General features: G+C 28.3%; 1 protein-coding gene, 1 non-coding gene and 1 pseudogene across 3 annotated transcripts; all 3 read right to left on the reverse strand.

Annotated features, from left to right (window-relative positions):
* Positions 1-9,238: 9,238 nt before the first annotated feature.
* LOC150025301 (uncharacterized) lies at positions 9,239-16,746 on the reverse strand. Its single transcript, XM_090295902.1, has 6 exons — positions 13,225-16,746; positions 12,932-13,137; positions 12,559-12,732; positions 12,218-12,268; positions 11,270-11,443; positions 9,239-9,550 (listed from the first exon to the last, which is right to left on the reverse strand). The coding sequence occupies exons 3-6, from the start codon at positions 12,688-12,690 to the stop codon at positions 9,542-9,544; spliced, it is 366 nt and encodes a 121-aa protein (XP_090152028.1). The 5' UTR covers positions 12,691-12,732; positions 12,932-13,137; positions 13,225-16,746; the 3' UTR covers positions 9,239-9,541.
* On the reverse strand, positions 13,836-16,622 carry LOC150025302 (pentatricopeptide repeat-containing protein At2g13600 pseudogene; annotated as a pseudogene). The gene has a single exon (XR_016515850.1). The product of XR_016515850.1 is annotated as a pentatricopeptide repeat-containing protein At2g13600 pseudogene (transcript).
* A 459-nt stretch (positions 16,747-17,205) lies between the features above and the next one.
* On the reverse strand, positions 17,206-17,791 carry LOC137821196 (uncharacterized). The gene is made up of 3 exons (XR_016515851.1): positions 17,660-17,791; positions 17,512-17,572; positions 17,206-17,337 (listed from the first exon to the last, which is right to left on the reverse strand). It is a non-coding gene; the product is annotated as an uncharacterized LOC137821196 (transcript).
* Between the last annotated feature and the right edge of the window lie 2,274 nt (positions 17,792-20,065).

Here is a 20,065-nt window from a genome sequence, read left to right on the forward strand (position 1 = left end):
AATAATATTACATTACAAGAAAATTATTAAATAGAAACTAATTTTAGAGACAAAATATAATTAGTTATTATATTGACTAAATTAAATATTATTTTATAAACAAAAAAAATAATTAGCCTATGTTGCAGTTAATTAGTCTATGTTGTTAAGAAGGTTCGTTTAACCACAATGATATCTTGGATATGCATTTAAAGTTATTTTTCTGCAACAACTTTTTGACTTTAGCATTGTCAACCTTGAAAAGATCATATGTTTCATACGACTTTGTGTTTTTGACAAAATTAAGTAAAGCCACATTGTCCAAGAATATATAAATACATTCAACTATCGAGATGTTAAGTAAAAAAAAAGAAAATGATGCATGGAGTGAATTTAATACATCCTTCACAATCAAGCTCATCGGATGAAAGGAAAATATTCAAGTGAGCTAAAACTACTAAAACGATCATAAACAAAATTGTAATGGCTAGATTCTTCGGCACCTATTTAAAGTCATTCACTAAGAATAATAAAATAAGACTACATTTCATAGTGCTGAAACTTTGTATAGATCTTCTATGCCCCCACAAATTTTTTTAGAAAACATTGTTCATGTTTACTTAACAAACTGCCAAAAACAACATAAATCATGTATATGTTGAAAGACGATATCACTCTATAATGAGCAATTCTATGATATGTTGATCACCATAATTTACATATCTTAACTAGGAGTGATAGTTTGGCAAAGAATATTCGATTGTAAGTTATGATTTGTTGTAATTCAAAGAATACTCAGATTTAGACAATAGTGGTTAAGTTCAAAGAATAACTGCTTTAGATAGAAGTGGCTACATTAAAAGAATACTCAATTTTAAGCAGAAGTGACTAAGTTCAAAGAATACTTAGTTTTAGTCAAGAATGATTGTGTCAAAATAATACTCGTTTTAGCTACAAGGGATTGCGATTCAAATAATGCTAAAGGGGTTAGCCAAGAGTGACTATGAATCTAAACAATATTCAAAGGGTTAGTCAAGAGTGCTACCAGCCCAACGAACTTACCAATAAAACTGGACCAAACTCCTGACCTACTTTACTGACTCAACAGTTGAGCTGACCTGCCTGTGCACCAAGTCTTGAACACTAAGCACTGAGTTCTGAGCGCTCTGTCCAGTACAAATGTTTAAGTAAATATTTTTCAAAAGGTTCACAAAAGGTTTTCCAAAATATTTTACAAATAACTAAAATGTATTATGCAACTAAAAGATAAATATCGTAAATATTTAATTTTGTATATTGATTAATTCTTAACTTTAATTACGTCGAGTTTTAAATAAGTGCATAGTTTTTTATACAATAATTAAATGCTTTTTACAATATTTTAAATGAATATGAAATAAAATCACTTATTTTCTTGAGTCTAATTTCAAGAAAATAGGTATGATATACAAATTGATAATCTTTATTACAAATTATTTATAATATCATTTTTCTTTTTAACTACCATTATTGTTACTTTACCATTAGTTGTCATCTTAAATACAATATTATTGATATTTTGTAAAGTAAGAATGCATTTCTAAAAAGTTTTTTTTTTATCAATAATAAATTAAAGGAGACATTTGTAAAGTAAGAATGTATTTCTAAAACGTTATTTTTTTTATCAATAATGAATTAAACGAGACACTTAAATGTATCTCTTATACAAACAAACCAAATCCAACCTAAATATTACTTAACCATTAGATCAAAATCAAACTCAACACTATTGTTATTAATAGAATAACTTATCTTAACCTTCAATTTTATATCATTTCTCCTTTTTATTTAAGTTTTTTTTTAATTTCTTTATTATTTGATGTTTATCACTACTTATATTTATCATAAATTTTTATTTATTACGTAAAATATAAAGTTTCTCATTTTACATGAAGTTAAAAATTAATAAAATGTTTATAATAAAATATGTTTTTAAGATATATGCATAGTAGGCAATTAAATTCTTCATGCTAACATAAATATAATAATAATTTACATAAATTCTAATATGTATACTATTTGAGGAATATTTTTTTAAGAATGAGTAGAAGTTAAAACCATAAAAATATCAAAATTATTAATTATTATTAAAAATCCACTTTTCATTAAAAAAAAAGACATTCAACATGCTTTACACTTTTAGAAAATCAATATTGGCTATTTTTTTAAAAAAAAAACGTGTCGACGGCTGTTAAAGCAGTGAAGATGGTTCCAACTAGGCAACTAAATAGTGGGGAATTACAAAAGAGAGAAACAATATTTCTAATTAAATTAATGTGATTAGAAGAAAAAGAATAAACAGTGTAAAATAATAGAAGATTAAATAATAATTATAATTTTATAGAAAATAAAATATTATAGTTTTTTATTATAAAATAACGAGAAAAGAGAAACGTAAGAAAAATAGGAATTGGAGACTACTATGTGTGCATGCTGCAATCTTCATGCTGAGTTCTTACATTATCTTTTCACTGTTCAATTATTCCTTCACCTTCTTTTATCTTTTTTTTATTATTTTAATCTTTTGTCACTATTGATAAAGACAATGGCCTTTTTATTGGAAGCTAGTATAATAGGAAATAAGCTTAACATGATAATTTTATAAAACTTTTTGCATTGAAGAATGTCGACATTTATAAGAATATCAAGTTATTTTTATCTTAAAAATATTTTTTTTCAACAACTTTAGAAAAAATATTATAATTGAAATTTTATAAAACTTTTATATTAAAATATTTTTTTGTAAAAACTAAAAAATATGTGATATAATAAAATCTAAAAAAATAAATTAAAGCATATATTATATCCAGTTGAATTAGGATCATATTTTGAAAAAAAAAAAAAAACTAAAAGTAATCCTTCTAAGAACTTCTAATAACCATTTTTTTTACGCTATATTGCTCTTACATTGTTATTATCGTGATAATCTTATTTTTATAACTAATTTAATATATATATATATATATATATATATATATATATATGAAATGTGTGTGTTGTACTGTGGAAAGATCATTATGTAAAAAAAGTACTTTGTGAAGAAGAAAAGAGGAAAAAGACACCAAAACCTATATTTTTGTATTGATTTTATATGTATATGTGAAAGGAAAATAAGAGTATATAAAAACTCATATCCAAGAAAAAAAAAATGGTCCAATACAAAAGATAAAAAAAGTAATAAAAAAAAAAAAAAAACATTAAATAAAAATCAATTTTAAAAATAAAAAATATTAGTTATTATATTAACGAAATTAAATATTAGTTTAAATATTAAAAATATTATTAATATTTAAATTAATTTATATTATTAATAACTATTTTTTAAATTAATATTTAATTAAGTAGTTGATAATTAAATAATAATTTAGAAATTATTTATCAATAATAAAAATTATTTAAATATTATTAACTTTTTTAATTTCTAAAATAATATAAAGTTTAATCAATATAACAATTAATTATTTTTTATTTTTAAAAAATATGTCAATTTAATTATTTTTTTTAATAATAAAAAATAGTCCAATACAACAGATAAGAATATAGTATCGAGGTGTATATATTAAGAAGATTTAGTATATAAATTATTATAATATTTTTTAATTATTTAAAATCTTAATATATAGTAATTTATATTTTCTTTTATATGTAATAATTGATTTTTTTTTTCATTTTATTCAATGTAAATTTCAAAGTCACACTAAAATTTACAACTTTGCTGTAAATATATTAAACTTGTTTAATTGTTAAGGTTAAAGATGATGATGATGCATGTGACTGCCACGGCATAAATGTTAGCACATGTCTGCAATACATAGATACATCATGTTTATCACGTTTTTATTCGTACATTCATTCAGTCATATTAGTAAGGCACAAAGTTGAATTCAAACACTCTCCATGCTTTTAAATTTCAACTTGTTACTTTCCAATGCCCCACAACTTTTTTATATCCATTTATACAAATTGTCACATAATTACTCCATTTATAATTTTTTATTTTAAATATATAATTCATTTATTATTGTTGGATTCGAACATTTTATATATAATTAAGGATAAACCTTATCTTATAAGTTGATTTTATAAGATTGAGTTAAATGTAAAGTTTACTTCTGAATAATATCATACGTGAGTCATTTTGAGTCTATGCGATTATTTGTTGAATTTATTACACCACTCACTATCAGACCGTTATCGGACAATTCATAATATATAGTATGGCGTACAAGTTAGTAGCTTTGGTGTGAAGAAAATGTGTTGAATTATGATATTTTATAGTATATAAATAGATGCAAACCTCACCTATAAATCGATTTTATGATGTTGAATTAAACTTAAAATTTACTTCTTAATAATTCTCTTAAAAACAAATTCAATTTGACACTATCACAATAAAAACTTATTTTGTGGGACTAATTAAAAAAGCATGACCCACAATTATGCATTAAACCTATTTTTTTTGTTAAGAAATCTAACTAAAACGTAGCTTTCATTAGTAGATTGCTTAACACATTAATAACATTAATAATCCAACGTGTGATCATAAAGTCAAAGTTTGAAGAGAGCAAATTTAACAACTTATTTTGTAACAAGTTAAAAAAAAACAGAAATTAATGAATAAACAAAGTTTGAGAAAATAAATGATGAGATAAATTATGTCTAGATACATTAACACTAACTTTTTGAGAAGAAAAAGTCGTTTTTGGTTATAAAGTGATTGCGGGCAGAGTCGTTTCACACACTGTAACAAAGCTAAGCCCAAATAATAATAAAAAATGTTATCTTTTAAACGAAGTTTTATATTTTCTATAATACTTGCTTATTTACAATTTAAAATGTAAATATTGAACAATTTAAAATATATTATATCTTTTTATAATTTCGCTTTATATCAAACCATGCATATTTGTACTTCGATTACATTAAACATAAATAAGTTAAAAAAAACAATATCCTGGGAAAATAAAAACTTTCTTTCTTAAAAAAAAAGTTAAGTTTAACGTGATTGAAATACAATTATTCTCTTTATTTTTTTATATAAAGTTTTTTAATTAGGTATTTTTGAATATTTTGAGTAGTTATATTTTTTTATATCTTTACATTATGGAGTTGAAACTACAGTTACAAGATTTCACAACATTATATTCTCTCTTTCACATAAGAACATATTATATTTTTACAAATTTAAAAACTTTCCTATTGATTATAGTGCATTGTACTTGTTTAATCTCTCAAATCTCCTATTTTGTATTTTTGTATTTTTTTATTTTTTTATTTCTCATTCTCCTAACTCACTTATTTTTAATCTTATGCAATTCATTATGTGTAGATAACTTAATTTTCTTTATCTTTAAATAAGATATTATTATAAAAAATTATTAAATAAAAACTAATATTATATAAAAATAAATAAATAGTTACTATATTAACTAAATTAATTAGAGATTAAAAAAATTATTAAAATCTAAAATAATTTTATTATTAATAAATATTTTTTCAATTGATATCTAATTAAATATAAAAATGTTAGCTACTTATTTGGTGTAACTAATTAGATATATATATATATATATATATTTTATATATATTTCTGTGTTTCTGTGTAAAAGAAATCTGTTTTAATATAAAATTTTAGATTAAGATTATAATCATTGAAAAATTTATTGTAAGCTTTATATTGATTTTAATAATATTGTCGGTAAATTTATGCAAATGGTTTTTTCAACTTTCATGTTTATATGTACCAATATAGGGAGAATAAATTATGCATAAATAAGTTGTAATTTTTTATTACTTTGAAGACATAAACTTAAAGCAGACAAAAAAGACGGACTCCATTTTATAAAATTTAGTAGAATAATTTTTTTTAACTTTTTTTAATTAAACAACTTCAAAGTTATCTTTTACTAAGTTCGAATCCACAATCACTCATTACTTAAAAAAAATCTAAACAAAAACTTTAATTCAGTTAGTTTTGTTCATAAGAATAATTAAGCATATATTTAATCTTTAATAATTGTCACATTTATTCATTAAAGAAAAAATTAATATACAGTAACATTGAAGGGAGCTTTTTAATTTATGTTAAAATTTAGTTACTGAGTTTCCTATTTAAGATTTTTTTTAAAGTTTCTTTATCAAAGAAATTATTAATTGACACGAGAGAGTGTAAATTTATTATTTATTTAACTAATAATATTTTAAAAACTATTATATGTAAAAACGGAAATTAAAAGAATAATATTAATACATGAAATATTATTAACTTTAAATAATTATTTATTACAGAATGTACATATAATTAAATTTATTTAATCATTTGAAATGTTGATCAAGTATATTCATTTAATTATTTTATGTAAAAAAAGTTAAAATTTATTTTATATTACAATTTATTGATAAATAATTTTTTTTTATTAGTTTAAACTAAAATTAATTATAATTTTGGATTTTCTTATGCTGAACATGTTTTTGGAAGGGATATTTATAGTTAAAGAATAATTATGAAAAATGTTTATTTTTGTAATTTTAGAGGTTGGTTTAGCCCAAATTATAAGTGATGATTTAAAAGAAAAATAATAATATAGAAAAAAAAAGACTCTTGTTTTAATATAATATGTACTACGTGGTCCTCCTGAATAAACTGAAGCAGTTAGTATCCATTATAACTATGAATATCAATTATCTGTACTTAATTATATATTCTGTTGTAACAACTTTAAAACAATTATAACAATGTGATGTCAAACTCAACACCACTGTAACTGAATTTGTTACTGATACACATCATAGCTCTTTTAACTCTATAAATACTTGATAGACATTTACTAGCTAGATTTACTACTACCCAAACATCAAACAACTACACCTACTACTATTTCTCAGCCTACAAAATGAATCCTTCAATTCTAGAAGCACTGGAAGTTCACATTGACACAGCCATGCAGAAAAATGAAGACACATTACAAAAGGCTTTTGATTCTCTTCAAAAGGACGAGACGACGATGCAAGATGCTCTCACTGAAATACGAAAAGACATGAAGACGATGCAAGCTTTCCACCAAAGTGAGCTTCGGAAGCTACGAGAACAACATCGTCAGAAGAACCACCCTAATCGCCATGAGTTATTTTTTTTGAGATTTTTTTAAAGTTTCTTTCTTAAATAAATTATATTTTTTTATGAAATAAATTATCAATTGATATTTAATGAGAGAATGTAAATTTGTTATTTATTTAGTTAATAATATTTTAAAATCTATTTGTGTAAAAACGAAAATTAAAATAATAGTATTATTACACGAAAATAGTATTAACTTTGTATAATTATTTATTATATAATATACGTAATTAAATTTTTTTAATAATTTGAAATATGATTAAGTATATTAGTTTAATTGGTTTAATATAATACATTAGAAAATGTGGTTATTATCGAGGTGTGAGAGCTATTTCTATCAGCCCTAGTGATTCACTAATACCGAGTTTTATCTTTTATATTATATATTGCTAAATATTCTTTAACTAGGACTCATATAGTACTCTTAAATTATACGTTTTTATATTTTTCGTGGATGTTAAAATTTTAAATTACTTAAAATATAGTTAATAATTTACTTAGTGATGTGATTAATCTTAACTTATATTTGATTTACAATTTTATCAATTGTGTGATTTAGTGGGATGAACATAACCAATTATTCATACTATAAGAAGGAAAACTATTTAATAGAGAAATACAATAACTAATTATTTTTTTCTATAAAATTAATAATAGATTACGTAGTTGGTAGTTGATTTTTCAAGTTTATAAAGGTTAGATATATCACATAATTAGTAATATTACCTATGGTTGGTTATGCATATTTATGATCTTAATAAATGAGATTCAAGATATAACTAAAAACATGATATATATTCATAATGTAATATCTCAAATATACATCTAACTACAACACAAATTTTATATATTTCTATACAACTTTTAAAACATTCATAATATATGATTAGAGCTTATAGAAATACAATCATTTACAATATAAGATTCAAAACAACATTCTAAAGTCCTTCATACTATTAGGTACACCTCTATGATTTGCTGGTGTAAGTTTTATAGCACTTGAAAAGAAATTTCATAACATACTTCATTCATGCAAAAAGAATCAATCATAATTATTTGTATTGAATTATATCTTTTGTTATTATACATACTAAAAAATTTTAAAAGAAAAAAATTATTATACCTCTACTTTTTGTAAATAATTATTTTAAAGTTGAAGTTGAATTATATATATATATATATATATATATATATATATTTACTATTTATTAAGTTTAATTTAATATTAAAATTATTAATAATAATTTTTAATTTGTTAAATTAATATTTCATATATGTATTAATAATTAGTGAATATATATTAAAAATTGAATCTAATCATTATTAAGAAATTATTTAAATACAAAATAATTTCTTTATGGTCAATAATTCATTAAAATAATTAAAAATTACAATTGAATTATTAAATGGATATGATTTGGATGAAGTTATTTATACATAGGTCGCATTATATTATTTAGTTAAAATTTAGTTAATGAGTTTCTTTTTTTAGATTTTTTAAAGTTTCTTTATCGAATAAATTATTAATTGACATTTAATGAGAATGTAAATTTATTATTTATTTAATTAATAATATTTTTAAAACTATTATATATAAAAACGGAAATTAAAAGAATAATATTAATACACGAAAATAGTATTAACTTTATATAATTATTTATTACAGAATATACATAATTAAATTTATTTAATAATTTGAAATAATGATTAAGTATATTAATTTAATTATTTTATGCAATAAAAGTTAAAATGTAGTTTATATTACAATTTATTGATAAATAATGTTATTAGTTTAAAATAAAATTAATTGTAATTTTGGTTTTTTTTATGCTGAACATGTTTTTGGAAGGGATATTTATAGTTAAAGGAAACCATAATTATAAAAAAATGCTTATTTTTATAATTTTAGGTTAGTTGGGTCCAAATTATAAGTGATCATTTAAAAGAAAAATAATAAGATAGAAAAAAAAAAGACTTTAGATTTAACATAATATGTACTACTTGGTCCTCCTGAAAAAGCTGCCCTTGATTATATATTCTGTTGTAACAACTCTAAAACAATTATAACGATAATAATGTAATGTTGCAACAAATCTAGAACAATTATAATCAGAATAATGTAATTGTGAAACTCAGCACCACTTTTTGTAACTGAAGTGGTTACTAGTACACTCATGATTCTTTCAAGTCTATAAATATACTTTATACTCGTTTGCTACTTATATATTATATTTCTCACAACAGCCCGTTCATCTCAGTCTACAATGAATTCTTCAATTTTAGAAGCACTTCAAGCTCACATTGACACAGCCATGCAGAAAAATGAAGATACATTACAAAAGGCCATTGATTCTGTTCAAAAGAACAAGATCATAATGCAATATGCTCTCACTGAAATACGAAAATTCACATCCTCTGCAGCGAAGCAAAAACAAAAAATGAAGTGAGATTTGTAAGAGAAACTGAAATGATAAGGGCAGAAGGGGATGCATCAATAAAGAAAGTAAAGATTATGTGCTGTAATGATCTTTTTCTAGAGAGGCCATTTATAGAGCTATTCAGTAAGAAAGTTGAAGGTGGAGATGCAGCCAAGCATAACTTTTTCCCAAATTTAGATTTACTTCATAAGCATAAGAAATCATTGTGGGATCAATATTTGATAATGAAGGTGGCTAGAATCTTGGAATTTCAACTTACTAGGTGCAGAGACTTTTATACAAAACCCCCTCTCATTCCCACCACCACCTAAGCCTCCAAACCTAAATTTGCATGCAGTAGCCAATGGGTTCCCTCCCTATGATAGACAATATCATAACACTTTCATGAAGTGTAGATAAAGATCATGGGGTTGAAGATGAGCCACTGAATCAAGGTTCCACTGTTCCAACCTTGAGGACAAGGTTGTTTGGTCGGAGGGGAGTAATGTTATGACACAAAGTAAGGATAGGATTTGGAAAGTTTATTATAGGAAAAATAAAAAATAAAGGTCGGTTAGTAGCGGTTAGTAGCAGTTAGTAGTGGTTAGTAGTAGTTAATAGCGGTTAGTATGGTTAGTGGTCTTTAAATAAAGACCAACCGGTTTAGTGAATGGTACGTTTTGTGTATTCAGTTTGGTAGCCAGGGAAATCCTGTGTAAAAGGAATAATCTTTTCCTTTGTGGGTGTCCTGAATGAATAGTGCAGAATCAATAATACAGAGAATTATTCAGTAGATTCTGGTGTTCTTGGTTTATCTTTGAGTGCGTTTTCTTGATTCGTAACAGTACACTAGACTGGTTCCCAGTTGGATTGGTTGAACCATCCAGTCCAGACCAATTTTAATAACTATGGTTCAAATTATCAAATTGCATACATCTCAACAAAGTCTTTGGGCGACTTCAGATCCAGTTCATGTGTTCCAAGCTTGATGATTTATGTGTCCAGCCTGAGGGGGAATGCTAGAAAAGTTGTTTTCTGTTGTATACTGATTACACCTATCTTTTCCAATATAGTCAATAACTATGTGTGTATGGACACACACACATATATATATATATAATTCAGCTGAGGCACACTCGAGCTTTATCACATTTCCAAACGTCTCAACTACAGGAAAAAAAAAACAACAAATGCTAATGTTCATATAAAACAGCAGCTAAGTTAGTGCGTAGCCTCAAATAAGGACATGGTACAATGCAAAGATGTCATGTAAAGTTAAAACACCAACCAAACAGGAGACCCAGGCAAAAAAAATAGCAAGAAAAAGGGACTCGATCAGGGGATGGTCTGAAACAGCCTAAAGAATCTCATGGTGGCTGACAACAGTGACCAGAGATGCCAGTCAGACAGTAGGAACTGGGTAAAAAGAATTAGAAACGAGAAAGAATCTGCAGACTCTGTAAATCGCACAGCAAAAGTTCATTTTGATACATTTTAACAATTAGTTAAAATTAAATTATTAAAATAAAACAATGATCGAGTACATTGAGCAGCAACTGCTTATATGCTAAAAAAAGTTCTGATGAAGACATGGGTATAACACAATAGATAACTATAGGATAAACTGAATAAACATGCATCAGAGAGCAATAATGATGTCTCGACTGTAACAAATATATAGAATACAAGTCATAAACACGTCAGAGTGGACATATACCTGTTCAATTGAAGTAGAATCAGTATTTGTCTGCTCTTGTGTATCATTGGATTCACCATCAGCTTGACCTCTGTCATCATGAATCATATCTTCAGGTTTTTCATCAACATTACCCAACACTATATTATCATTCAAGCCTTTTATATCTGCAGGAAGCTGGCCAGACTTCAATGCCTGCAATCATGTACACTGATTAGATGTACAGCATCATTACAGTCTTTTTCATAATAGATTAAATAATTAAACGAGGAAAAATCAGTTTACAACAGTTAAAACCATTCTTAGTTTACACCATTGTTGAAATTAATAAGTATCACATTTATATACATTAAAATTAACATGATATGTAATTTTGGAACATATTAAATTAAGGGCTATATAATTGTATTCTTATATTGTTGTTCAAATAAAAAGCATACTTAAGATATTCATCAGTGTAAGAATGGTATGTCTTAACACTGTCAATCAACTGCTTCTCAATTTAAATTAGGACGAATCAACATTTTTTCAGTTTGAAGATACAATATCATGAATCAAGCAAATAACCAGCAAAATATCATAATAAGACTCTCTAAACCAAATGATAAAAAAACAATTACCCTTCTCCTTCTGTAAACCACTAAAGAAAACCAAGAGGAACTCCTCAACTTATGTCAACCCAATTCAACCTACCCCACACAGAAAATAATCCAATCTACATAGTCTATGCCAGCAAGTAGCAACATTGACAAAAAAACTGAGTGTTGGTCAGTGTTTCTAAAGCTCTAGTGACATGTGACACATTTCATAGAGTCTTTCTGCAGATCATCCCTCTATTAGCAGGTCATTAGTTACAAATTATCCTATCATATTATTTACAATAATCTAAATATAACGTTAAGCAAGAGTATGACAGAAACAAATATTTAAAATCCAATAAGAGATTGTTTAATTTAGAAAAGTAAGCACCTTTTCAAGTCTAGCAACCTCCTCAAGAGTCTGAGAATTCACAATGGCAGCCTGCATAAAGAAACACGTCAAACCACAGGTAACCAAACTTAGCAGTTATCAGAGTGTGTCCCCTCTGCTTTGCACTTTTGGAATAGCTTCCAATGGTTTGCTGTAAAGATATGGATAGAAGAAAGAAGGGAATCTTCTCATCTACAATTTAGCAAAGTGCATCAACGGATGAAAGAGAGAACACATAGTAGATCTGAATTGAGAATGAATGCATGTTGGATATGTGACATGTTCAGCCCTACTGTGATAGGCCTTAAATAAAATGACGAGTTCAAGTATCATCATTGTACCTTGATAGCAGTAATTTGCTCAGGTGTGGGAGCAACCACTTTGGGCGTCTGTTGTTCCTCAGCTGCTTCTGAAACATTTGGAGTTTTAGCAGGTGAAAATGGTTTGGGTGGTGTCCTTTTAATTTCTTCCATAACTTCTTCCGAGGCAAACAAGCTTTTGCCTTCCAACAGTTCCTATTAATTTAAAGAAACCATAAAAAGAATGAAATATAATAGAAGGGCATATGCAATTGGAAATAAGAAATAGACCTGACTATAATCTTTCTCCTTTTTAATAACATTGGTAGATACAAAAGCCTTGCGATTCTATCTTTCATATTTCAAACAACAAGCCCGATAAAAATACTACGGTTAGTGGGAAAAAAAGCATTACCTTATTTTTCACTTTCTTGAAATCTAAAACCCGGAGGGATTTCAGTTTGTTAATAACATAAAGCCTATAATTTGGTTTATTCGTAATATTGTTGTCCGGCAGACTAAGGAACTGCAGCTTTGGAATGGATGCTAAAGGATCAATCTCTACCAAGTTTACAATTCTGTTGTTAGTGAGGACTAGTGTGTGTAAGTTTGGCAAGAACTCTGCAATGAAAATGACAGAAGGGACAAGGTCACTAAAATGAGGAAATTAAAAGAAAGAATGTGCAGTTCAAAGTTCAAAAACTGTACCTCCAATGCTGGGATTAATTCTAGTAATCCTGTTGTTATTAATGATACTTCTTTAACAGCACCTACCAACACAGACACCACTTCTATAGCAGCAACTACAACAATAAAGAAATGGAGAAGAAGGAAGGCTTGAACAGGGGTTTTATGGAGTATTCAACTTTTGGCCTACGATCAAATTTCTTGTCTGTACTTTCATTGGAATTGATGACTTGCCCTTTGTCCACTGGGCAATGAGTCTAAATTGGGTGTACAGATCTTGGGTTCGGTCAACCTATCATTATCAAACTCAAAATACAAGCAGCACACAGTAAAAGAGATTTGAACATATAGAGATAAGGCACCAAGTACATCTAACTGAGAAAAAACGCCACATTCAAAATATTGAAAGCAGTACCCTTTTCTACTAGCACATGGGATGTGTTATTAAACAATATGGAAAGAAAGTTTAATAGTTATGGAATTAGCTCCGTCTTGATTCAATCCACAACTTTCAAACAAGATAAGTTAAGCAGCATATATATTTCTCTTCTGTCAAATTGCTAGCAATTATATGCAAAAGTGCTATTTAATATAGTTAAAAAGTTAACAATTTTGGTATAGTGAACAAACTCTTTACAAATAATGGTTGCCGGCTTTTGAGAAGGAAAAAGGTATATACCACAAGCAATGGGAGGGGAAGCAGGTAAAGAAAAAAATAATGTGTACTTCAACTACCAAAAGTCTTCACAGGAGCAAAACCCATCCTTGAAATGATGAAATCGATATCGATCTCTCATTATAAGCTCCCTTGAGGTGACCAAAGACAACAACTTTATTACCAAGTGACAATCGTTGCAAACACGAAGATTCTTCATTACATATATAGGCATCCAAGATGGCAAACTAAGCAACCCAAAAGCAAAAGCAAGCTTTTCACTATGGTATTTTTTACTCCTATGAGCAGAAGAGACAACACCAACATATCTTCCTGTATCTTCTACTTTCTTCATCATCTCCTCCAGTTTTATATAAATATCCTTTATTTGTGGATGACTAGTGTCATCTACAGTGAACACATGTACCCCGTTATCAACCTCAATCCAACTACAACCTGGACTCTTCTGAATTCCTTTCACTTTCATCAACTTTCTCATATCAGCAACATTTTCTAACTCCCCTAACTCTGCGTATATATTTGCTAGAAGGACATAACCTCCAGAATCTTCAACATTTAATTCCATCAACTTCTTCATGGCAGTTTCAGCTAGTCTTGAATCATGATGGATTCGGCACGCTCCTAGTAGAGCACTCCAAACAGTTGCATTTGGCTTAAAAGGCATTCCATCTATTAAATTCTTGGCTTGGTCTAGTAACCCTGCTCGACCAAGCAAATCTACCATACAAGCAAAGTGCTCATTTGTTGGAGAAATGCCAAACACTCGAGTCATGGAATCATAATAATGTTTCCCTTCCGCTACAAGCCCCATGTGGCTGCACCCAGATAAAACAGCAACGTAGCTTATATGGTCAGGTTTGCATCCTGTCCTCAGCATATCCTCAAATGTTTCAATTACTTTCTTGCCTATACCATTTTTAGCAAAGGCTGCCATCATGGAATTCCAGGAAATCAAGCCTTTCACATGTATTGAGTCAAAAACTTTTTGTGCTTCTTTGATTAGTCCACATCTTGAATACATAGTGACAATACTATTTGCGACTGTAACATCCAAACTAAGCCCAAACTTCATGGCATGAGATATGACTTGTGTCCCAAGTTTTACAGTTGCCAAGTCAGCACAAGCCCGGATAGAGGTTGCAAAAGTGACCCAATCTGGTTTGACTGCTTTCCTTCTCATCCTAACATACAATTTCATCCCTTCTTCTGTGAAGCCGTGCTGAAAATATGTGCTTAACATGGAATTCCAAGTTATGACGTTTCGCTCAGGCATAGTATCAAAACATTGGCGTGCCCTGTCAATGTCTCCATTCTGAGAGAATGCACTGATCATGGCTGTCCATGATATGGTATCTCTAAGTGGCATCAATGTAAATGCAAGACCAGCTTTCTCAGTATCACCACACTTTGCATACATTGTAATGATTGCATTCCCTACAGGAACAGAGGATTCCATCCCACTTTTTATTGAATATCCATGAAGTAGCTCTCCAGGGGCAGCATAATTCTTACCCGAACAAACCCCAAGTACTGTGGCAAGAGTGAAATCATCCAACACCACAGAATCCAATCTCATTTGGTTAAATAGTGCCAAAGCATCTTCGCCAAGTCCAAACTGTGCCACCCCAGCAATCAAACAAGTCCAAGAAACTTGATTACGTTCCCCTACACTGTCAAAAACACGTTTAGCCAGTCCTAAGCATCCACATTTGGCATACATGTCTATGAGACCACTTCCCAAAAATGCATCCAGGCTATGTTCCATTCGAAGAATTCGAGCATGCAAATGGGCACCCCATTGTAGATCAGAAATGCTGGCACATGCGCTGAGTACACTACCATAAGTCATGAAAATGGGTCTAAAACCTAGATTGCACATCTCCACGAACATACTAAGACAGCGTACTGCAAGGCCGTGTTGAGAGAACACTGATATCAGTGTGTTCCATGAAACGTTGTCACGTTGAGGCATTCGGGCGAACGCTCGAAGAGCTTCAAAGGGTCCATATAGTTGAGAATATCCATAAATCATACTGTTCCAACAAAACAAACTCGGGCTTTCAATGTCAAGGAAAACAGTCTCAGCCAAACAGATTGCTCCGCACTTAATATACATATCAACAAGGGAGTTCTGAATGCAAGTTTGGGCTCCTAAATGTAACTTGATGAGATGGGCGTGCAACTGAAGAGCCAACTGAGTGGAGGCAAGGCAAGCACAGGCCTTCATTGTACAAGTATAGGAAAAGGGGTCAAAGTTTTGAATTTCATGATCAGAGTCTCGAAGCATTGACTTGAAAGTTTTGATGCTATGAGCAGAGAAGCCATTTTGACAATAACCAGATATCATTGTGGTCCAAGAAACAGAGTCTCTCATTCTTACCGGCATTTCATCGAACAAGTTCTTTGCTTCCCGCATCCGACCAGAATGGACGAGTGCATGGAGCATGGTGTTCCAGGTAAAGGTGTTGGCGTGACTGGTCTGGCCAAAAACACGAAAAGCATCCTCTAGCATGGCGCAGTTGGAGTACATGTGCAGTAGATTGTTGAGTAAGAAAAGGGAAGTGTCCAAGCCAGAGAGTATGAGTTGGGCATGAAGTTTGCGAGCAATGAGTGGGGATTTGAGGGAAGTCCCACACTGCTTGAAAGCATCGTAAAACTTCTGAGATAGTTGCATGTAAGACATTTGCTTTACTTGCTTCACAGTTGGAGCAATACAGTTATAATAATTCACCATCACTTTCATATCTTGTCTTTCTTCTAATCAAATTCAAATCTCAATCATTTCCTTCATCAACTAACAGTTTTGAAGACATATAGCCCATCCATTCCGAAATTATAACATCCACCTCTTCATCAATTTCAACATCCTGCATAAAGCATAAGGTGAATATAAAATTATACAGCTTGTTCTAAATAAAAAATATAAAGTTAAAAAAAGAAAACAAACAAATTTCTAAGTAGAATTTGCTAAATGCCTAGAATAATATACACATTGTGTTCTATTAAAGAGAAAAAAGAAAAAGAGGAGAGAGAAAAGAACCATAACAAAAAGCTAACCAATAATAGCCATTGTTGTAAGAGAACCCAAGGCCATCTAAATCCCACATATTACATTTTGTGTGGGATGGTGGAAACTCAACAGATATATGTAATCATAGGATCATAGTTTTGATGTGAGATGGTTATAAAAAATAGATAAAAATTTATGCAAATCACAAAGTGAGGTAGCCAAAATATACATAGAGAATTGGCTTGCCACTCAAAAAAATAGAGTTGCCAGGTAACATGCTACGTAACATGCTCCAAGGTAAATCATGGCCAAAGCAGCATGGAGCGGCGGAGAGCCTCCATATAGTTGCCATCTTGTCGTAGAGTTTTCAGGTTTCTCCTAGAGTGGAGTACAGTAATGCGAGAATTATTCCTGGTGCGGCATTAGTAGTCGGGAATCCCCTTGGAAACTTTAGATAGTACATACACATGCAGCATTATTAATTATTAATTCATAAAGTGCATTGTTATCTGAAGAAACAGAAATGACGATTTGCAGAGTATATAAAAAAAAGAGAAAATATATGAATTAAATTGCAGTGATAGCAAGTGGCGGCATAGAAAAGAGGGAACAGAAAAATTACTTTGCCTGCAATGAAACTCTGTCATGATTGCTTCCCTGTAAGTTTCAGTACGCACGCGATCCTGCATCGGAAAGCATGATGTGAATAGAGAGAATGAGTGTTGGTGAGAAAGATGAAATGAGAGAAGAAGAGGAAGAGGAAGAGGAACCTTGATCAGTGCAGGAGGCCGGTGGTGGTGCGGTTGCGATGGGTCGAAAACCCTAACGGAGTGAGAGAAAGAGGAGGCACGTGACCTGCACGTGCACTGCTTAGAGGAAGCAATATTTTCCATTAAAGTTTCTTTATGAAATAAATTATCAATTTTTATGAATATGCTAGATTAATATAATGCTCATGCAAAATCATTTTGAATGGATATATAAGGATTGGAAGATGAACCTCCACGTTTAATTTTTTAAAAATAAAAGGATAATATTGTTTATGATTATCAACACTCAATTTCATCATAGAAATTAAAAAATTGAAAAAAACAAAGTAAAATTGACTTGAAAAGAATTAAAAAAATGTGAAAAAATTAAATACTAAAAAAATAAGAAAAGAGTGGCAAATAAAAGTTTAAAAATAAATCAAGAAATTTTTAATCTGTTTAAAAATAAATAAAAACATAAAATAATTATAATGTTTTTAGTAAAAGACAAACAAATCAAAGTTTCGTGTTCTTGTTACATTGATCTGGCTCACTTGTTTTTTATTTGATTTTTATATGTTACTCAAAAGGCCTAATCCCTTATAGAGAAGACTTACCTTCAACTTAAAAAAGTAGAAACACTAAAAAGAATTATTAAACAAAAAATATTTTTAAAATAAAAAAAAATAATTATTATATTAACTAAATTAAATATTAATTTAAAATTTTTAAAAAAAATATTATTAATAAATAATTTCTAAATTAATATATAATTAGTTATTAATAAGATTTTAAATATTAACTTTAAAATTTAGGTAATTAATAATTAAAATCTAGATAATTAATTAGATTATAATTTAGAAACTATTTATAAAAAACTAATTTGTATATAAAAAAATTAGTAAACTATATAATAATATATAATTTAATTAATATAATAATTAATTATTTTAGTTTTTAAAATTTCTTTTTATTTAATAATTTTTGGAAGTGTATAGGAAGAAGGATCAGTAGAAGTTTTTTTTATAGTCCATACATCATTAAATTAACCAGAGTCTTATTATTAGTCGAATAAAATTTCTAAAAAATATATAAAAGCTTTATTTTTATAAGGAAGCAGGCTAAAATTCAACTAACAAAGACATAACTATTTGATAAATCAATGAATAAGAAATTACAAAATAATACTAATAAAAGATATTCCAAAATAAAAAAGTTGTATGAAAATAAAATTGTTTTGATAAAAAAAATTAAGAGCTTCTTCTAAATATTTAATAATTCATAATTATATATTTAAAACGTTTGCATATGTTTTATGTGTAAGCTTTTGGAAAAGCATGACTCATTTATTCAACATTTATTTTTTGAATGTTCTAATACGTGTTTTTTAAGTTGAGTTCCTACGGCTCATTTCTATAATAAGTATGAGGGATTATCAAGAGTAATGATAGTCCTTTGGTTAAATTGATTAAGTTTGTTGTAATAACTTTTTCTATTTGACGTGTGAGGAATTATGCTCGTTTTCAGGATAAGATTGATGTTTTTAGAGATATTTCGGTTATTAAATATTTAACTTGTCTAGCGGGAAATTCATCTAAAGCTTCAATGAATAATGATATATTGGATTTCAACGAGATCAAGTTTTTTTGGTATTCATATTCGTACTAGTAAAGTTCTTCGTCCTTTTCCTGTTAGATGGGAGTTTCCTTCACCAGATTTGGTTAAAATTAACATTGATGAGGTTGTTATGGGATATAATGTGGAGATATTTTTCATGGGAGTATGGGGGAATTTACTGGAGCTTTCTCTGCATTTTTTGAAGTTCATAATGTTTTGATTGCTGAATTTTATGAGGTTATACATGTTATGGAGGAAACTCAAAAAATGGAACTTACTAATGTCTGGTTGGAATGTGATTCTTCTTTGGTTTGTGCTTCATTTACTGTTAGGACTAGTGTTCCTTGGATGCTTCGTAGTCGACGAAATACGTCTTAATTACTGTGAGAAAATCAGGTTTAAAGTTACTCATATTTTGTGTGTGAAGGAAATGCGTCTACTAATAAGTTGGCTAATTTATGATTTATTTATAGAGAATCATTTCATTGGTGTAATAGGCTACCATCTAGTATGTTTTTAGAATTCTTTATGAATAGATATAGTCTATCTATGTATCGTTTTAATTAACATATATGTTTTGTCTAATCCCCGCATATTTTTGTAGTTTTTTTTAATAATATTTTTTTTTCATGTGATGACAAATAATTATTGTTACTTGAGGTGTCAGCATAGCTGAAATGTCAAGTTGTACTGTGATGCCTAACCTTAATATTTTTTTGTTTAAAAAATAAATATTTTTGTTTGTTTGTTTATTATTCAACTTATTAATTTTTTATACAATTTACTATTTTTATAGCTTGTGAAATCAAC

This window comes from Phaseolus vulgaris, chromosome 9 (assembly GCF_051622355.1).
Source record: "Phaseolus vulgaris cultivar YP4 chromosome 9, ASM5162235v1, whole genome shotgun sequence".
Lineage (NCBI taxonomy): Eukaryota > Viridiplantae > Streptophyta > Magnoliopsida > Fabales > Fabaceae > Phaseolus > Phaseolus vulgaris.

What these genes read in the sequence shown, in the direction of transcription:
- LOC150025301 (XM_090295902.1), bottom strand. Translation starts at nt 12,690, where the DNA reads ATGGAAGAAATTAAAAGGACACCACCCAAACCATTTTCACCTGCTAAA. An exon ending in AGCAAATTACTGCTATCAAG is followed by an intron (nt 12,269 to 12,558) that starts GTACAATGATGA and finishes TTCTTTATGCAG; the next exon opens with GCTGCCATTGTGAATTCTCA. An exon ending in AGGTTGCTAGACTTGAAAAG is followed by an intron (nt 11,444 to 12,217) that starts GTGCTTACTTTT and finishes ACATGATTGCAG; the next exon opens with GCATTGAAGTCTGGCCAGCT.